Source organism: Nematolebias whitei, chromosome 13, assembly GCF_014905685.2.
Source record: "Nematolebias whitei isolate Nwh7 chromosome 13, NemWhi1, whole genome shotgun sequence".
NCBI classification, from domain to species: domain Eukaryota; kingdom Metazoa; phylum Chordata; class Actinopteri; order Cyprinodontiformes; family Rivulidae; genus Nematolebias; species Nematolebias whitei.
Window position 1 is genome coordinate 20,313,434 of NC_056510.1, and position 15,574 is coordinate 20,329,007.

General features: G+C 39.5%; 3 protein-coding genes across 3 annotated transcripts in view; 1 reads left to right on the forward strand and 2 right to left on the reverse strand.

The window, feature by feature from the left end:
- fastkd1 (FAST kinase domains 1) overlaps positions 1-4,714 on the reverse strand; it is an 8,136-nt gene extending 3,422 nt beyond the window's left edge. Inside the window, exons 1-11 of the mRNA XM_037686436.1 lie at positions 4,311-4,714; positions 4,152-4,220; positions 3,892-4,017; positions 3,420-3,818; positions 3,221-3,331; positions 2,954-3,085; positions 1,720-2,206; positions 1,530-1,644; positions 1,314-1,442; positions 1,060-1,191; positions 855-968 (exon numbers count right to left, since the gene is read on the reverse strand). Of these exons, the coding sequence (XP_037542364.1) occupies positions 855-968; positions 1,060-1,191; positions 1,314-1,442; positions 1,530-1,644; positions 1,720-2,206; positions 2,954-3,085; positions 3,221-3,331; positions 3,420-3,818; positions 3,892-4,017; positions 4,152-4,220; positions 4,311-4,651 (2,155 nt within the window). The 5' untranslated portion in view covers positions 4,652-4,714. The remainder of the gene's footprint in view (positions 1-854; positions 969-1,059; positions 1,192-1,313; positions 1,443-1,529; positions 1,645-1,719; positions 2,207-2,953; positions 3,086-3,220; positions 3,332-3,419; positions 3,819-3,891; positions 4,018-4,151; positions 4,221-4,310) is intronic.
- Positions 4,715-5,420: 706 nt separating this feature from the next.
- ppig (peptidylprolyl isomerase G (cyclophilin G)) lies at positions 5,421-11,141 on the forward strand. Its single transcript, XM_037686952.1, has 13 exons — positions 5,421-5,541; positions 6,104-6,170; positions 7,437-7,511; positions 7,605-7,712; positions 7,787-7,831; positions 7,913-8,000; positions 8,130-8,159; positions 8,235-8,374; positions 8,455-8,632; positions 8,706-8,897; positions 8,969-9,056; positions 9,194-9,333; positions 9,935-11,141. The coding sequence occupies exons 2-13, from the start codon at positions 6,113-6,115 to the stop codon at positions 10,923-10,925; spliced, it is 2,133 nt and encodes a 710-aa protein (XP_037542880.1). The 5' UTR covers positions 5,421-5,541; positions 6,104-6,112; the 3' UTR covers positions 10,926-11,141.
- A 1,897-nt stretch (positions 11,142-13,038) lies between these two features.
- Positions 13,039-15,574, reverse strand: part of ccdc173 (coiled-coil domain containing 173) — a 2,803-nt gene continuing 267 nt past the window's right edge. Inside the window, 8 exon segments of the mRNA XM_037686437.1 lie at positions 13,039-13,386; positions 13,492-13,656; positions 13,726-13,918; positions 14,000-14,154; positions 14,157-14,382; positions 14,579-14,784; positions 14,857-15,030; positions 15,106-15,296. Of these exon segments, the coding sequence (XP_037542365.1) occupies positions 13,039-13,386; positions 13,492-13,656; positions 13,726-13,918; positions 14,000-14,154; positions 14,157-14,382; positions 14,579-14,784; positions 14,857-15,030; positions 15,106-15,296 (1,658 nt within the window).

Sequence of the window (15,574 nt, forward strand, 5' to 3'; positions counted from 1 at the left end):
ATAATAAAAATAAACTACTACTTAGTCCTTGTACTATTCCTACTTCATGGTTTTTCACTTATCGCAGGTCTTCAGGGTACAGATCCCCCACTATAAACGAGGGACTTATTGGCCTTATTACTGGGTTAAAATATTAGGCGTACAGTATTAACACAAAATTGTGAAAGCTGCGTTGTCTGAATAAACAAGTTTTTAAATTCCAAACCACACAGTATTGATGTTTCTACCACTAGATGACATATATATTAATTTGATTATATCCCAACATTAATGTATGTTTCCAAACATTTGAGTAAAAATATCAGAAAGGCGTGGGTTTCCGATCAAACAAGATAAGGTTTCCAGTTTGAAATATTTCCAGAATCCCCCAGCTCAACCTCCCACGAAAAGTGCCTGTAAAGTTTACGGAAAATTACCAGAAATTTTCCATCCCTTTGCCACCCTATCCCCAACACATAATCTGAGCGCTAACAGACTGAACAAGATCTTTGTTTAAAGCCTTACTGTTGGAGTTAACTCTGTCTGTTGGCAAAATATCTCATGAGCCATTGGGTGGTCTTTAATTAAATAATCCTTGGATGTGCATGTACAGCTGATCAACTTTTGGAGTCAACCCAATTCAAGACAGCCACCACAGCTAATCAACCATAGCAAACGTATAAATAGCTATACCTCAGTCTATTTTACAGCTATTGATGTTTGTTGTTGATGAGATAGATTTTGATTAAAACTTTAGCCAAGGTGTAAAAGGTGTAGAAGTAACTGGAGCTTATTGCAAGTGTTGCGTTCTTTCACTTGTGACCTTTTCAGAGAGGAGAAGGGTAGATATAAAGGATTAGTTGTATAATACTCACCAACAGTGCAAAAATATGGAGTGACAACAGCTACTTGAACAAAGTTAATTCCTCCGAGGACTTCACCCAGCATTTTGTGGATTTGTTGTTGTACAGGACTGACGGTGCCGTTCCCTAAAGCACATAACGGCAAGCAATGTACGGTTTATTTAAAAGAAAACTGCACTTCTAAACCAAAAGGCATCGCATCATTGCATCCTCCTACCTTTCCTTTTCAGCTGCTGACAGTAGTGCTCATGGAACCACGGTACCTGAAACTGAGGACACTCGAGGCACAGAGCACGGTTCAGTTCCATGAGCGTCTGTCGTATCCGCACAGCAATGACGTAGGACAGGCCTGTAAACACATGAATAATAACTTCAGCTCTTTTACACAAAGCGTTTACAAACATGTTTGAAAAGATTATTTTGCCACAGGTGCACATTTTCATTTTAAGAACAATTTAACTGGTGACTTACTGTCCAACTGGCCATCCAGTTTTCTCAGAAAGTCAACGCTGAAGATTTCTTTGACTAGTTCTTCAGGAAAATGACCAGCTACTGCCAAGGAAAACGCCAGTAAGACCAGCGAACGTGGGTCAAAGGCGCCTAAAAGAATATACGGTACATAAAATATGGGAAAACGTTTCCAACAAAATTACGAGGAAGAAATTGGTAGTGAGACGTAATACGTACTTATGTGAGGCGTGAAATGTTTAATGCAAGCATCATAGAGTTCTTCTGCCTGTGCCGGTTCATAGTTCAAGTGAGAAAAAGGTAGCAGGGTGTCATACACTGCTGAGAAGTGAATCTGAAAAGAAATTAAAAATAAATATGGTTAATATTGTTGTTTTATAAGAAAATTGTTGCAGTCTTTTGAAAGCACCTTGTCGATGTGCTCCACAGCCACACTGGCAATTCTGTCCAACAGAGGACGGTGGAGGTAGTCCATTTTGGCTAGGAAAAAGGCACATTCAGACACGTTGTTCCAGTTGATTTGATCTATCATCCTATTGAGTGTGATGATGGTGTCTTCGACCAGCATCTCCCTGAACCACGCCCCTGAGACGGATTTCAGGTTGTACAGCACCAAGTCAAGCTGGTCGGCGGTCTGCAGTCTCTCGCGGCTGCAGTGGCTCAGCCTCTGCAGCAGCCTGATGTATTTGCTGTGAGTGTTATGGCAGTAAAAAGGATCATTTTGGACCTGCTTGGAAACGGCGACAGAGATGATGATGAGGTCGCTGAGGTTGCACTGTGGGATCACTTCGTCCACCCGCGAGACCACGCCTTCAATGAGCCACGGGGAGGGCAGCATGGACAGAACTTGAATCAGCTTGGCCACCACCGACGGGTAGAATGCGCTCTGCAAAAATCTGCAAGGTGTTTTATTCTCACCAGTTTGATTCAGTCACACTGGAATGCAACAATCTATCATTAATTAAACGCCTAGCATTCCTTGAAGAAATGCACATTCCCCGCCTCCTTCTGAACCAGAACTTCAGGTTAAGATAACCTGATGTTGAGAATTGATGCAGTTGGTCAAACTTTGACAAAAACAACATGCACAATCTCATGCTCAAGGTATGTGTTAAGGTACTACAACACCAAACTTTAGCTCAGTCTCAGGGAAACTCACTGGGTTATAGCCCAATTTGTGCTGGCTAATGTCTAATAGTTGTAGCAGCCATCTTGAAATGGATCAAATCCAAAATATAATCAGTTATAGACATAAATCCAATAATTCATTTATTTTTACAAAAAAAAAAATCATTCCATCTGTCCAGTAGTTCATGAGATATTTTGCTAACAGACAAACAAGACTGACCCTAAGGGTTAATGCTGAGGTTTTTAGCAAAGATATCACAATGAGGTGCACTGGGATTATGTGCTGTAAATGACTCTTGACTATAACCACATCAACTTTCAGCTTAATATTCATAACATTAACTGATTTAAAGTCATTTTTGTGATGTATAAGTTTAATTGCCTGTGGCAGCCTTCTTTATATGGTTTCACCCCAAAACTGTATGTATATCCAGTAAATACTTTCTGAATGATTCATTTAAAACTGTCCAGTGGTTTATCTGGCCTTCACCTTGTGGGTGATATGAAACACTTACCTGAGCAAAACCGTTCTTAATACAGCAAAGAGCTGGGAGTTCTGATAATGCAGACAAATAAGGGCCTGGGTGATTTTGGCAATGTCCACTGAATTGTAGGCATGAAGGTCCTTTTGGATAAGCAACCCAATTCTGGAAAAGAGATTGATATTTTAACGAATCAAGAACAGCATTAGGGAATTTTAATTTTCAAGAAAAACAGGTCGATCATAATAAAAAGTTCATTTTAGTTATTTTTGGAGATTTGTGACTGATATGCTGACTCACTTGTTCAGTAAACTAAAGTTTCTACTCTTAATTTTCGCCAGCGCTTCTGTTATAGCCAAGATTTGTCGAGCACTGAACTCATCTGCCAACAGGAGGGCCATGCCCTCTAACCTGAGAGGAGCAAGATCATGGTTAGATCAGAGGAACCTAAAACCAATGGTAAATGTCCACTCATGTATTGATGCACTATGATCCTGACCTTCCTCTGACCTCCGTACTAGCAATGGGAGCCAGAGTGACAAACAGTTTACAGAAGGAGAACGGGTCAGTGCTGGTGTCCATCAGCTCGGTCAGTCTTTCTTTAGCAGCAAGTATGAAGTCATAGTTTTTGAAGTGGAGTTTCTGATACATATTCATAATGATGCTGATCATCTCCACATCCATGATGGAGATTTCGCACAAGAAGATCTTGTTGTACTTCTCCAGCAGAGATTGGTCTATGTACTTGGTGATGTACATGAAATTAAACGCCTTGCGCAGGGTGCTGTATTTCAAGGAATCCCCGGTGTTCAGGAGCTGATTCAACCTGCTCATCAGAGCATCCTGCAGCCGGGGAGACACGAGATTTGACACGCTGTTCATCAGAGGCGCGAGGACTCTGGAAAAAAAGAACAATTGTAAACAAAAAATATGAGGTGCTTATTGCGTACTCATGGTGTAAAATGACTCACCTGATTTCATCAATACTGTACAACTTCTGATCCAAAATGCTGGCAATTCGACCCATTAAAGGACTGTTAAAATGGTGCTGATAGGTTAACATGACAGCAAACTTGGACAGAGATGACATTGGCAATCTGCAAAAAGTTCATGTAAAACCACAGGGGATCAACTGCAAATAAACCAAACGCACACAACTTTGAGCATCTATGATGTCCTAATCAACTTCTTAAATCAAAAATAAACTGATTACAATGTAATGAATACACACCTGTCTATTCTTAGCCATACTTCTGAAACCATCTGCTGCAAGAGAGTCTTGTGTGGTTCTACATTCAGCCTAAGCACGGTAGAGAGATAAAGTGGGCAGCAATCTCAACAGTGAGATCAGAATAAATCCTCCCCTAGTAAACTGCTAATATTAATTTACCTGAAGAAAGCATACATCGTGTCCACCAACATTAAATCGTCCATTAGAGTGATTTGGTTCTCTGCCAGACTCTTGAGCACGTGAAACTGTGGGTGACTGTTGGTGTGGTCGATGTTCCGGATCAGTTCAGGTCTATTTTTCTGAAACTGCCACAGCAGCTTCACAGCACAGCTCACATGGTCCACAGTCAGCTTGGCTTTGTTCTTGCTCACCACGTCAAACACCTGGTCTTCAGAGGAGCAAACTTGTAGCCCCTCCAGGACCTGGTCTCTGTTTACTGCACCCAGATGGAGCAGCCTTCTGAGGCAGGGGTTCACACATCGCAGTCGAAACATCCTCATACACTTGAGGTCTTCATTTCACTAGTGATGGCTGTTCCAGCTCAGTGTCAGGACACAACAACACGGCCCTACAGACAAATCAACACTTGTCATTGGAGAAGTAAAAAAAACAAAAGTAAAAAAAAAAAAACAATTTGACCTGTGTAACGGTTTAAACAATTTTCATAACAAATACAAAAACCTTACACAGATTAATCAAGCATGCTGATCTCACTTTTCAAGAAAAATGGGAAGAAACAGCCCATTAATTACGACTTTATTTACCGATTTCTAATTGTTCACAGCTCACGTGGATGCAGAATCTTCTTAAATAACCTTCATCATCATTTAACCGGAATTATTTCCAGATTCCTGTATATTACAGAAAAACATATGTATTATTCATTACATTAACAAGACACATTCACTAATATTCCTTAAAGTCAAAAATTACCGTGCATTTGGGCTGTGTGAAGTTTTACTTCCGTATGAAGTGACGTAATAAATGTAATGTTAACCCTGACTTTTAACTTCCAGGCAGTATTGACGCGAATGCAGTCGCTTTATCGGGATTTCGCCATCAAGAGTTGAATTTTTTTGGGCTCCCACACATGTTTTCACTTAGTTCTGCTTAAAGCCTTTGTAAATAAGTACGTTTGTTATTGAATTTGTGTGGGGAGGGGATAAATATTGTTCCAAAGGTGGGGCCTTTGCGAAGACAAATGTTTTGCCTAGCAGAAAAGTCTGAGGGCCCGTTTAACAAAAATTCACACTAGCGCATGCGCACGGCGTACTTTGGCGTCCCTGCCGCGCCATCTTTAGAAAACAGTGAGCCAAGCAGTGAATGAAACTTCATATTCGTCCCTTGTAAGAACGTGTCGCTGCATGGACTGAAATCCTTGGTTTTCAAGGTGGTGTGTTTTCTGTTTATGAACGTATTAGTCTGTACGTAGTAAATATGGTAAAACTAATGTTTCATTTTTTGCATCAAACCCACTCTGTTCATAGCTCTTTCTATGGTGAGCGTAATGAGGTGCTAACGCTAACGGCAGGCCTACAAATACTATGAGAGCTTGCTTGTCATTTTCGTCCTATTGTGTTAAAAATTGTCTTGTTTGTGTAAAATCATATGCGTTTGTAATAATTTAGCACTTGTTGTATCACTAAACAATTTTATTGTTTCAATCTAAAGCAAAGTCATAGGTGGCTAAAGCTAGCTAGCCACGAAGTTAATCGTCAGAGCCTCATTTACTCGGTGTATTTTTGATCACTCGGCTGATTTTTATTTGATAGCAAACATAATTAACTGTTTTGTAGTTTATTATATATTCAATACGCCTGTCAGACTATGAAACAATTTTGGCATATATTATTTCGGTTGACATGTTGCATCATTGAGGGATTTCTGCAGGTAAAAAAAAAGACATGATTGCTTATATTTGTGTATTTTATCTGTGTGCTTGTCGTCTGAAGGTCGTGAACATGGGGATCAAGGTTCTCCCTCGCTGCTTCTTTGACATCGGAATCAGTAATGTTCTTGGTGAGAACACAGTTTGCTATTCAGTTCCAGAAAATGTTTTTTGGTGAACATTACTAATATCGTGTGATGCCCATGACCATAGTATTTAATGAATAGCAAAAGTTAAATATATATGTTTTGTCTGCAAAGCATGTATGTATAATATATTGGTATATATAGATATATTGTATTATACCAATATAATACCTATACAATTGTAATGCCTATATTAGGGTAGTCATTAATACAAATGTTTTTCCAAGTAAAATGAACTAGTGTTAAAGTGGTCTTTGTTACTGTTTTTGTACAAAAGTTTATTAATTCAAATGTATATGACGCTTGTTGTAAATGTGTCCAGATAGATGTTTAATATGAAGATTGCTAACTTTGGGGACACTGGGACCAGGAACAGTGCTTGTGTATTCAATGACTGGTAGCGTCACAGAAATAATAAAAAAAACATTCTTTAAAAAAATATTGGTGCATATTTTATTCACAATGGTCTGTGAGGTATTTTTATTTGGGGATAATGATCAGGCCTCTTTCTTGGACTTGACAATATTTTTTCCACATATAGATTTTTTTGCATACTAGCAAAGCTACAAATGAATTCAAGCTGAAATTAGTAAAAAATTGATTTTGCTGGGGAATTTATTTTTCCTCACTAATTTGGTAAATATTTGGTGTTATGCTTTTATTTGTCAAACATAACTTGAATTTTATCTTACATGTCAACAAGTTGACTATTGGCTGATACTAAAGTTTGCTTGGTGCATCCCCAGTAATAACCATTTTATGCAAATAAAAAAAACCTGTGGTATTGAGGTTTTAGTTTGACACATATTCATGTGGATGAAGCAGTTTGATTTTTGTACAGTGTTGTTTAGACTATGATATATTTTTATTTTTTTACTGAGAAAATTTGCAAAGGTTTTGGAATTCACCACCAAATTCAGCTTCTGAAAGTGCGTTTAAAACTAAAGTTTGAGGTGGGCGGTTGTCTTAACTGCTTTTTATTTGGTACAATCTCAGAGTCAGAGATTCTTTATTGTCATTCGCACCACATGTGGTACATGTAGTGGAACAAAATTGTGTACACAGGGTCCCAGTTACATCAAACAATAGCAAAAATATAAAGTGTACAAAGAAACTGCAAATAAGGATCTGAGATATAAACTGATATACGCTAAACGAACGTCAAACGGTACGTTCTGCAGTGACAGCTGTGTGTTTGAGCTCAACGTCCTGCAATCAAAAATAAACCGTGACTCTGGTTTCTCCTGACAGTTGGCAGAGTTGTGGTGGAGTTGTTTGCAGATGTCTGCCCTAAAACTTGTGAAAACTTCAGATGCCTTTGCACAGGTATAAAAAAAAAAAAAGGATGATTTTTGTAAAAACTAACCATAATATTCACAGTGTAAATCAATGATTACCGTGCACTTCTGACTTATTTAGGTGAGAAAGGTATTGGTAAAGGAACTCAGAAGCCCCTGCACTACAAAGGATGCCTTTTTCACCGAATTGTTAAAGACTTCATGATCCAAGGAGGAGATTTCAGTGAAGGTGAACACAAATATCCAAAATAATCAACATTTAAATGTAAAGTGTTTTTTATAATGCCCTAAATTCCTCTTTAGGAAATGGAAGAGGAGGCGAATCCATCTATGGAGGCTTTTTTGAAGGTAAAGGAAGTGCCTGTCAGTTGTTTTCCAAAGTGGTGTTGACTTCAAGATGGCGGTAAAATCTTCTCCTTTTCTCTTTAGATGAAAGCTTTGCTGTCAAACACAACAAGGACTACCTGCTGTCTATGGCCAATAGGGGCAAAGATACAAACGGATCCCAGTTTTTCATGTAAGCACAGTTTAGCACTAGTAAATATTGTTTATGTGTTGTATAAGTGGTTGTTATTCAATGCTAGTAAGTTTAATAAATGAATGTGATCTTCTTTTTTTTTTTCTATTGCCGACTGTGATGCTTCAGAACAACAAAACCGGCACCACATCTGGATGGGTAAGTGCTTGCAAATGTCTAAAACTCAAATTTATTGTATAATGAGCACTATATTTAATTTATTCATATTTTTAGTGTCCATGTGGTTTTTGGCCATGTAATCTCTGGCCAAGAAGTAGTTCAAACTATGGAGAACCAGAAAACGGATCCAAACAGCAGGCCGTACGCTGAAGTGAAAATCCTTAACTGTGGAGAACTCATCCCTAAATCTAAAGGTTTGTTGTAACCACAGTGTTTTTAAAATTAGATTTAAATGTCTACCAACTGCTTTAAAAAAATATTATACTTTTTGTAGCAAAGAAATCTGAGAAAAAGAAAGAGAAAGCCGGCTCCAAGTCCAGCGGTGGCTCCTCTGATTCTGAAGCCTCCTCAAAGTCATCATCTGAGTCAGAAGAATCAGAAAAAGAATCCAAGAAGCGGAAAAAGAAGGCGAAGAAACAGAAAAAGAAACAGAAAAAGGAAGAAAAGAAAAAGTAAGTTATTATTTACTCCGTTTTGACTGCTATGAAAACAACATGCAGCATTTGAAGTATAATGATGTTACAGGTCTGTTGCTGAGAGCGTGGAGGAAAAGGAAAAAGAGCAGGAAGACCTGGTCACATCTACTGTACGTCCTGAAGAAATACCACCCATCCCTGAGAATCGTTTCCTCATGAGAAGAAGCCCTCAAACAACCCAGACGTCAAACAAGGAGGAGGAAAAAGATCAGAGGAATAAGGAGGACAGGCCAAGACAAAAGTTGGTGTTTTTCAAGCAGCGCGTCATGAAATATCGTCTTCATGTGTTAATTTTTGTCACTTCTCTTTTAGTGCAGCATATAATTCTCTGTCAGCATATCAGAGACGGTTTGTGGTGACAACTCGATCAGGCAGGAAGATAAAAGGAAGGGGGCCACGGGTAGGTGTGAGGAGCTCAGATTAAAAATGTTCAATTGTTATTTAAAACCATGAAGTCTAAACATATTTCTGTTATCAAAAGTTGGGTACAGTTAGCTTGTTTGGTGTGTTTATTATTTTAATTTTATTTCCAAACAGAGATACCGAACCCCATCACGCTCCCGCTCAAGGTCCAGAGATCGATATCGGCGGAGTGAAACTCCTCCACACTGGCGTCTGGAGATGCAGCGTCAGAGGATGAGGGCAGTCACGGGAGAGAGATGGATTAAGGGTGACAAGTAAGATCATTTCGCTTGATTGATTCGTTTGACTTTAAACAGTGACACGCTGACGATGTAAATTGTATCCAAATTGTGTGTCAGTGTGTGCAGATACAGTAAATAATACTACCAATGTTTGGCCTGCTTTATGAATGTTCTTGCTTTAGTGAACAAACGTTGGCTGTCAGACTCTCTAGCTTTAGCTTCATCTTAAATGGGGTCGACAAAAGTTAATCCGTTACAGAGGTGCATCCAGTGATTACCTTCTGCACATTCATTAAATTTGGTTCAATGGTTTAAGAGATACTTTAACACAACAGCCAAAAACATTAGTTAAAGAGAGATATGCAAATGTCTGAAGGACAGCCTAATCCTACCTTTTCGTCTTTGTCTAAGTGCAATGCTAGCCTTTAATTTGAATAACCCTAATAGTTTTAATAATTACCATTTAAAAACCATTGCTCTTCTCAGAATATTTAAAACTGATTATATTTAATCCACAATATACTTTTGTGACAGTACTGGACGAAAGTTGCACTGCTATAATTTTGGGAATACCCGACAAATGGTTCCCTCGTGTTGGCTTGTTTTACACATTTTTTTTGTTTGTTTTTTACAGAAGTGAAATGAATGAGACTAGAGATGAAGAAACAAAAGCTCCAAGGCGAGAGAGAAGGACCTCCAATGCACAAGATGAACACACAGATGAGAGTAAAAAAGACAAGCGTAGGTCTCGTCGCTCTAAAAGCAAAGAAAACGACACCGTAGAAAAAGCAGACAAGGACAAGCATAGCAAACACAAGGCCAAGAAAAAAGAAAAGTCTCGCAGTCGCAGTAAAAGCAAAGAAAAGAGTAGAAGGTCAAAAAGCAAAGAGAAGGCTAGCAAGCATAAGAGTGATGACAGAAGAGGTCGCTCAAGGAGCAAAGAAAAATGTGTTGATAAGAAAGAAAAGCAGTCGGAATCTGATCAAAGTAAAGATGGACCGAAGGGTCATGAATCTGATAAAAAGCATGAAGACACAAAAAGTACCGAGGAGAGAACGGTCCAAATCATCAAACAACTGTCAAAGTCTAAAAGCAAAGAGCGATCATCTGCAAAGGATGAGCGCAGATCCAGGAGCAGAAACAGGGATAGAGATGAGCCAACAGCATCCAAAGATAAGGAAAAACGAGAAAGAAACAGAGGGAGAGAAAGAAGCCGAAGTCAAGACAGGCGACGCAACAGTGACAGGGAGGATCGGAGAGGAGGAACGTCCAGGGACAAAGATCGTCGGTCAAGAAGTCCTGACAGGAGCAAGACCAGAGACTCGCACCGAAGCAGGCGCTCCAGAAGCAGAAGTCACAGGAGAGACCGCAGCAAAGACCGATATTATCGAAAAGACCGAAGCAGAGATGCTGCCAACCAAAGGAGACGCCGCCGCAGCAGCAGCTCCGAGAGCGACAGAGCTGATAAAAGGAGGCGACAAAGGAGCCCAGATTCCTCAAGGAGAGCCAGGAGTTCCTCCAAATCCAAAGACAGAAGAAGCCCGGCCAGACCTGACAGTACTAAAGGTAAAAATAGAAGCGATGGCAAAAAGAATCGGTCGCGCTCCAGCTCTGACAGCGACTGATTGTGGGCTTTATTGATACCAGTCTGTGAAATTATTTAGTCCTCAGTTTTTTGCAAAGCCAAGATGAGTCTGTTCAAGCCAACTCCACACTGGTAAGTTAATGGTTTACAGATAATTAATAGTGACTGAGGGGGCAGATCTGAACATTTAATTAATCTCTGCATAGATGTTATTTTACATTTTCACAGTAAACCACATTACCGTTTTTTTTTTTGTTTGTTTGTTTTTTGCACTATAAGGCGCACCGGATTATAAGGTGCATTAGGCAAAACAAAACAGATAAGTCAAACTTTATTCAGCTCATTCACAATAACATAAAATCTGTTGGAGGTCAGAAAGCACAGCCAGAATTAATACATAAGGCACACCGGATTATAAGGCTCACTGTTGATTTTTGAGAAAAATAAAGGATTTTAAGTGCTCCTTATAGTCTCAAAAATACGGTAAAGATGGTTTAAAAAAAAAATTTGGGATAATTTTTATTTGAGTTGTGTAGAAGCTCCTGTATCAAACATTTTAATTCCTGTCAAGCTAATTTACAAAATGTCTTGCATGTTTTTCCCAGTTTTTTTTTTTTTTTTTTATTAGAAATTTCTTTTGTCTTATCACATTGCTACCATTTTTATTTTATTTTTTACTGTATTGGTTTTTGTTATTTCGAATGATAAAATGATGTTAGTACAAGATGAACTTGACAAGTTGGTTATAAATATCTACTGGAGTTAAGACAATTTGAAAAAATTATTTTTTTGTTTGTTTGTTTGTTTGCTTTTGTTGTTGCTTATAATACTCTGTATCTGCTGAGTCCAGAATATGATTTGCATTCAAAACTACAATCATAAACAGACATTTTATGACGGAAATATCTGTGTAGTCACACTTTATTGTCTGATAAATAAAAATGACTGTTTTGAATATTCTCACTGTCATGTTTATTTTGATTCAATTCAAAATACTTTATTAATCCCAAAATCCTGGTTTCATTAAGTGTCGTTATAAATGATGGCTGTGGGCAGGAAGGATCTCCCGCAGCAGTCCTCACAGCGGATCTGAAGAAACTGGCTGCAGATGCCGATCTGTCCACCTGGACCCAGCGGGCCCTCGGTCCTCCTGGGCAGCAGGACCACCTGAATGTTGGGCAGAACTTCTCCCAGAGAAGAACACCTCCCACTTCTCTCAGCAGCTTGAGCTCCTCGTCATTACAGACAGACAGCTGCAGGTGATGGGGGATGATCCACGTCTTCTTGTCATGAGCCACGTTTCCTGCCAGCTCCAAGGATCGCAGTAGTCAGTCACTCAAGCACCTCCGCCAGGTAGACGGAGATGCATCCACGGCGCCTCCTTTACAACTCATTTGGGGATGTTGAGGTAATATTTGAGCTTTGAGATGTTAATCAGCTGCTCCCGGTTGTAAAAAAAAAAAAAAACTTGTCATGGTTACGCATCATAGCAAATGTTCAAAAGTAAAATGTTTTCAGTACAAATCCTTCCAGGTGCACAGCAACTAATACCAGAGGAAGTAATCATCTGAAAAAAGCTATTTACATCCAGAAAAAAAAGAGGAAATAAAGTTTTCAAAAGCAATATCCCAGAATGAAAGTAACGGCTACTCCAACGTGCAGCCACCTTGAGCGGCACAATTCTAGAACTATTTATTTAATAGTCCACATCAAGTGTTGATCCACTGAACACTTTGTATAAGAGCTTTGTAAAGTTGGTCAAGTTTGTTTTTATTACATCATAGTACTAAAACAAACTGGACATTAAAAAAAAGTGATCGTGTTTCAAATCAGAACTATGATGGTGATGAAAATAAACAAGTAAATGCTAATAGTACACACTGTCAGGAGAGATTATTTTAATTTTAATTGCCGTTGATTAAAATGAAAGTTCATTTTGACTTTCTTTGTAGAGAGAAATGTCAACTGCTTGAAATTAATTAGTTACATCTTCAAATGTCCAAATTTAAACTGTGAAATCAGTTACCCAACAGGTATTGATCTAAAATCTATCAAAGTATTTCTTGAGTGATTGTTTTTTAATCACACATTTTAAAATTGTACACAGTTGTACATTTTATTAGGATATTCATGGAACAAAAACTTGCCAGCCATCACCACAAGAAGCCCAGTCGTGCCTTCGCCTCCTGGATATCTGCAGGCTGGTGCAGTTTTTTAATTTTTTCAGTAGTAGCCGTGACACATTTGGGCATCTGAGCGCCGGTGGAGTCATGGACGAGGTAGATGGGCCAACCTTCCCCCAAAAGACTGCACCCGCCTCCAGTCCCTTTCCTCGCGGCTTTGTAAAGTGGAAACACGTTTTTTTTAGCCTCCACTGCTGCGTTGATGATTTGCTGTGAATACTGCTGAAACCTGTTTTCCTCTTCAGCGATGAGTTGTGCGGTCTTTGCTTCAAACTTGTGTTCTTCTTTCAGCCGCTGTAACCTGGCACTTTTTTCAGCCTAAAAAAAATGAAAGACAACTGTAAAGTTTTGTCGTTTGTTTTTTCCTTCAAGATTGACCAGAATTGTTTAAACCAATTTAATCCCTGCTGGAACGATAATTACCACTTGTGCAGCGTTATAGGCCTGCTGTTTAATTTCTTCCTCTCTGAGTTTTTCAGCCTTCTGTTGCTTTTTCTCCAAGAATATCCTGTCAGCCTCCCTCTTTGCCTGCAGGGCATCTTGGGTTTCCTTCTTGGTGATTTGGTCTCTGTGCTCCTTTTCTTTTCTCTGGTTAGGCAGTTTGTGTTACAGTTTGATGCGGCCTTCATGTCAGTAATGTATAATTTAAGACGTTACCATGAGTTCCCTGTGCGCCGCGATCGACTTCAGCATCTCGGACTTCTTCTTCCTCTCCTCCTGTCGCAGCTGTGTCCGTTTTGCCTCCTGCTCAGCCACAGCTTTGGCTATTCTCTGCTCCTCGGTGGCAGTTTGCTCCTGCTGTGTGACGCTCAGTTTGTTCAGAATCGTCTCTCTGTGCAGCTGAGCCTCCCTGGAGAACAGAACAACGTCAGTGTTCAAACGGTTGCTACAAAACCTTAAAATCAGATCTAACTGATGGTACTGTCTCTACCTGAACAACTCCTGCTCTCTTTCTTTCCGTAACTTTGTCATTTTTTGTTTGGTTGAGACAAAAAGTTTCCTTTGTTCTTCCTCAGCCTCCCGTTTTTCGGCGTCCTGCATTTTTATTTGGGCTCTGTTGTCGATGTGATCCTGTAAGAAGACGAAATGCATCGGCAGTTTAACGCGTGGTGAGACAGGGCTGCACATGCATGATCATCCTTGGTGATTGGACCGACCAGGTGAGCTTGCATGAGGTTTTTCTTCTGCTCCGCTTGTCGTTCTGACTCCAGTTTTTGCTCCCACTGATGGAGCTCAGATAGACGCTGTATATCCTCTCCATCCTTCTTGTTTGCCAGCTTCACTTGCTCTCTTGCAAACTCCTTTTGTTGTATCCTGCAGAAAGTATCAAGTCATGATTTTATATTTAACTTGGTACTTTAATCACTGTAGATGGTGTAGTTTCAAACTTTATTTTAAGACTTATGCCAGAGTTTTACACTAAAATAATTTTCTGATTACATTATCACTCTTTGCCTTGGGCTGTGGGCGATAATCAGTGCTCACAAAGACTAACTGGAAGAGGTCTTACTGGTTTTTCAGGTCTTCTGCTGCAGCCAGTCTCTGAAGCTTCCTCTGCAGAGCTTTCTCCTGCTCTTGTTTCGAGGCTTCTTCCTCTTTGGTTTTTACCACTTCCAGGTACGTTTTGTTCACGTCTTCAGAGGCTCTTTTCATCCGTTGCTTCAGCTCAATCTGAGCCTCCCTCTGTTTCAGCACGTCGCTCAACAGGAGTGCACTCTGCAGAAGAAGCAACAATTAATTACCACAGAGTTTACGCAACATGTTACGTGTGAAATGCTTAACACTGACATGTAATCCTCTGACTCTGTCGGTTTGATAGTAATGCTGAGTCCTGGCCTTTTCAATGGCCTCTTGCCGCTTTTGTTCCTTAAAACTGTTTTCTTCCATTTCAATCTGTTTCCTTTCTTCCTCCTCCATCTGCTCCCGAATCTTCTTGGCTTCTAACCTCTTCTGACCTTTACTCTGAAACAGACATGTCCACACTTATGTTTCTGTGCCCGCATGTGAAATCCAACATGCTTTTAACAAACTACTTACAGTGATGGTATTGGACCACAGTTTCACCACTTCTTTTGACCGAAGGTGCAGGGCCTCTCTGTGTTTAGCCGCCTCTCTCAGACGCTGCTTTTCTTTATTAACCCCTCTCAGGTCATCTTGAACTTTCATCCAGTCAGTCTTCTTTAAGACAGTGAATTGCCGAAGAGCTGGAGGCGGATTTATTTGAATGCCTTCTTGTCCATCTCCCTCTGATATAGAGGGAATAATATAAGAAGACCAACTGTTTATTATTATTTTAGGTGAACTCTGAATACCTTCATGAAATTGCAAAATCATATTATTTTATTTATACCTTGACTCAATAATAGCTCATTAATTATTTGCTGGATCATTAAGCACACAAAAGGTTTTATTAGCTGTTATGGCAGGTTGGACTTTTTTTTTTTTTAAACCAACCAGTTGGTGAGTTTAAACAATAACACGCACCTTAAACATAAACTGTTATATT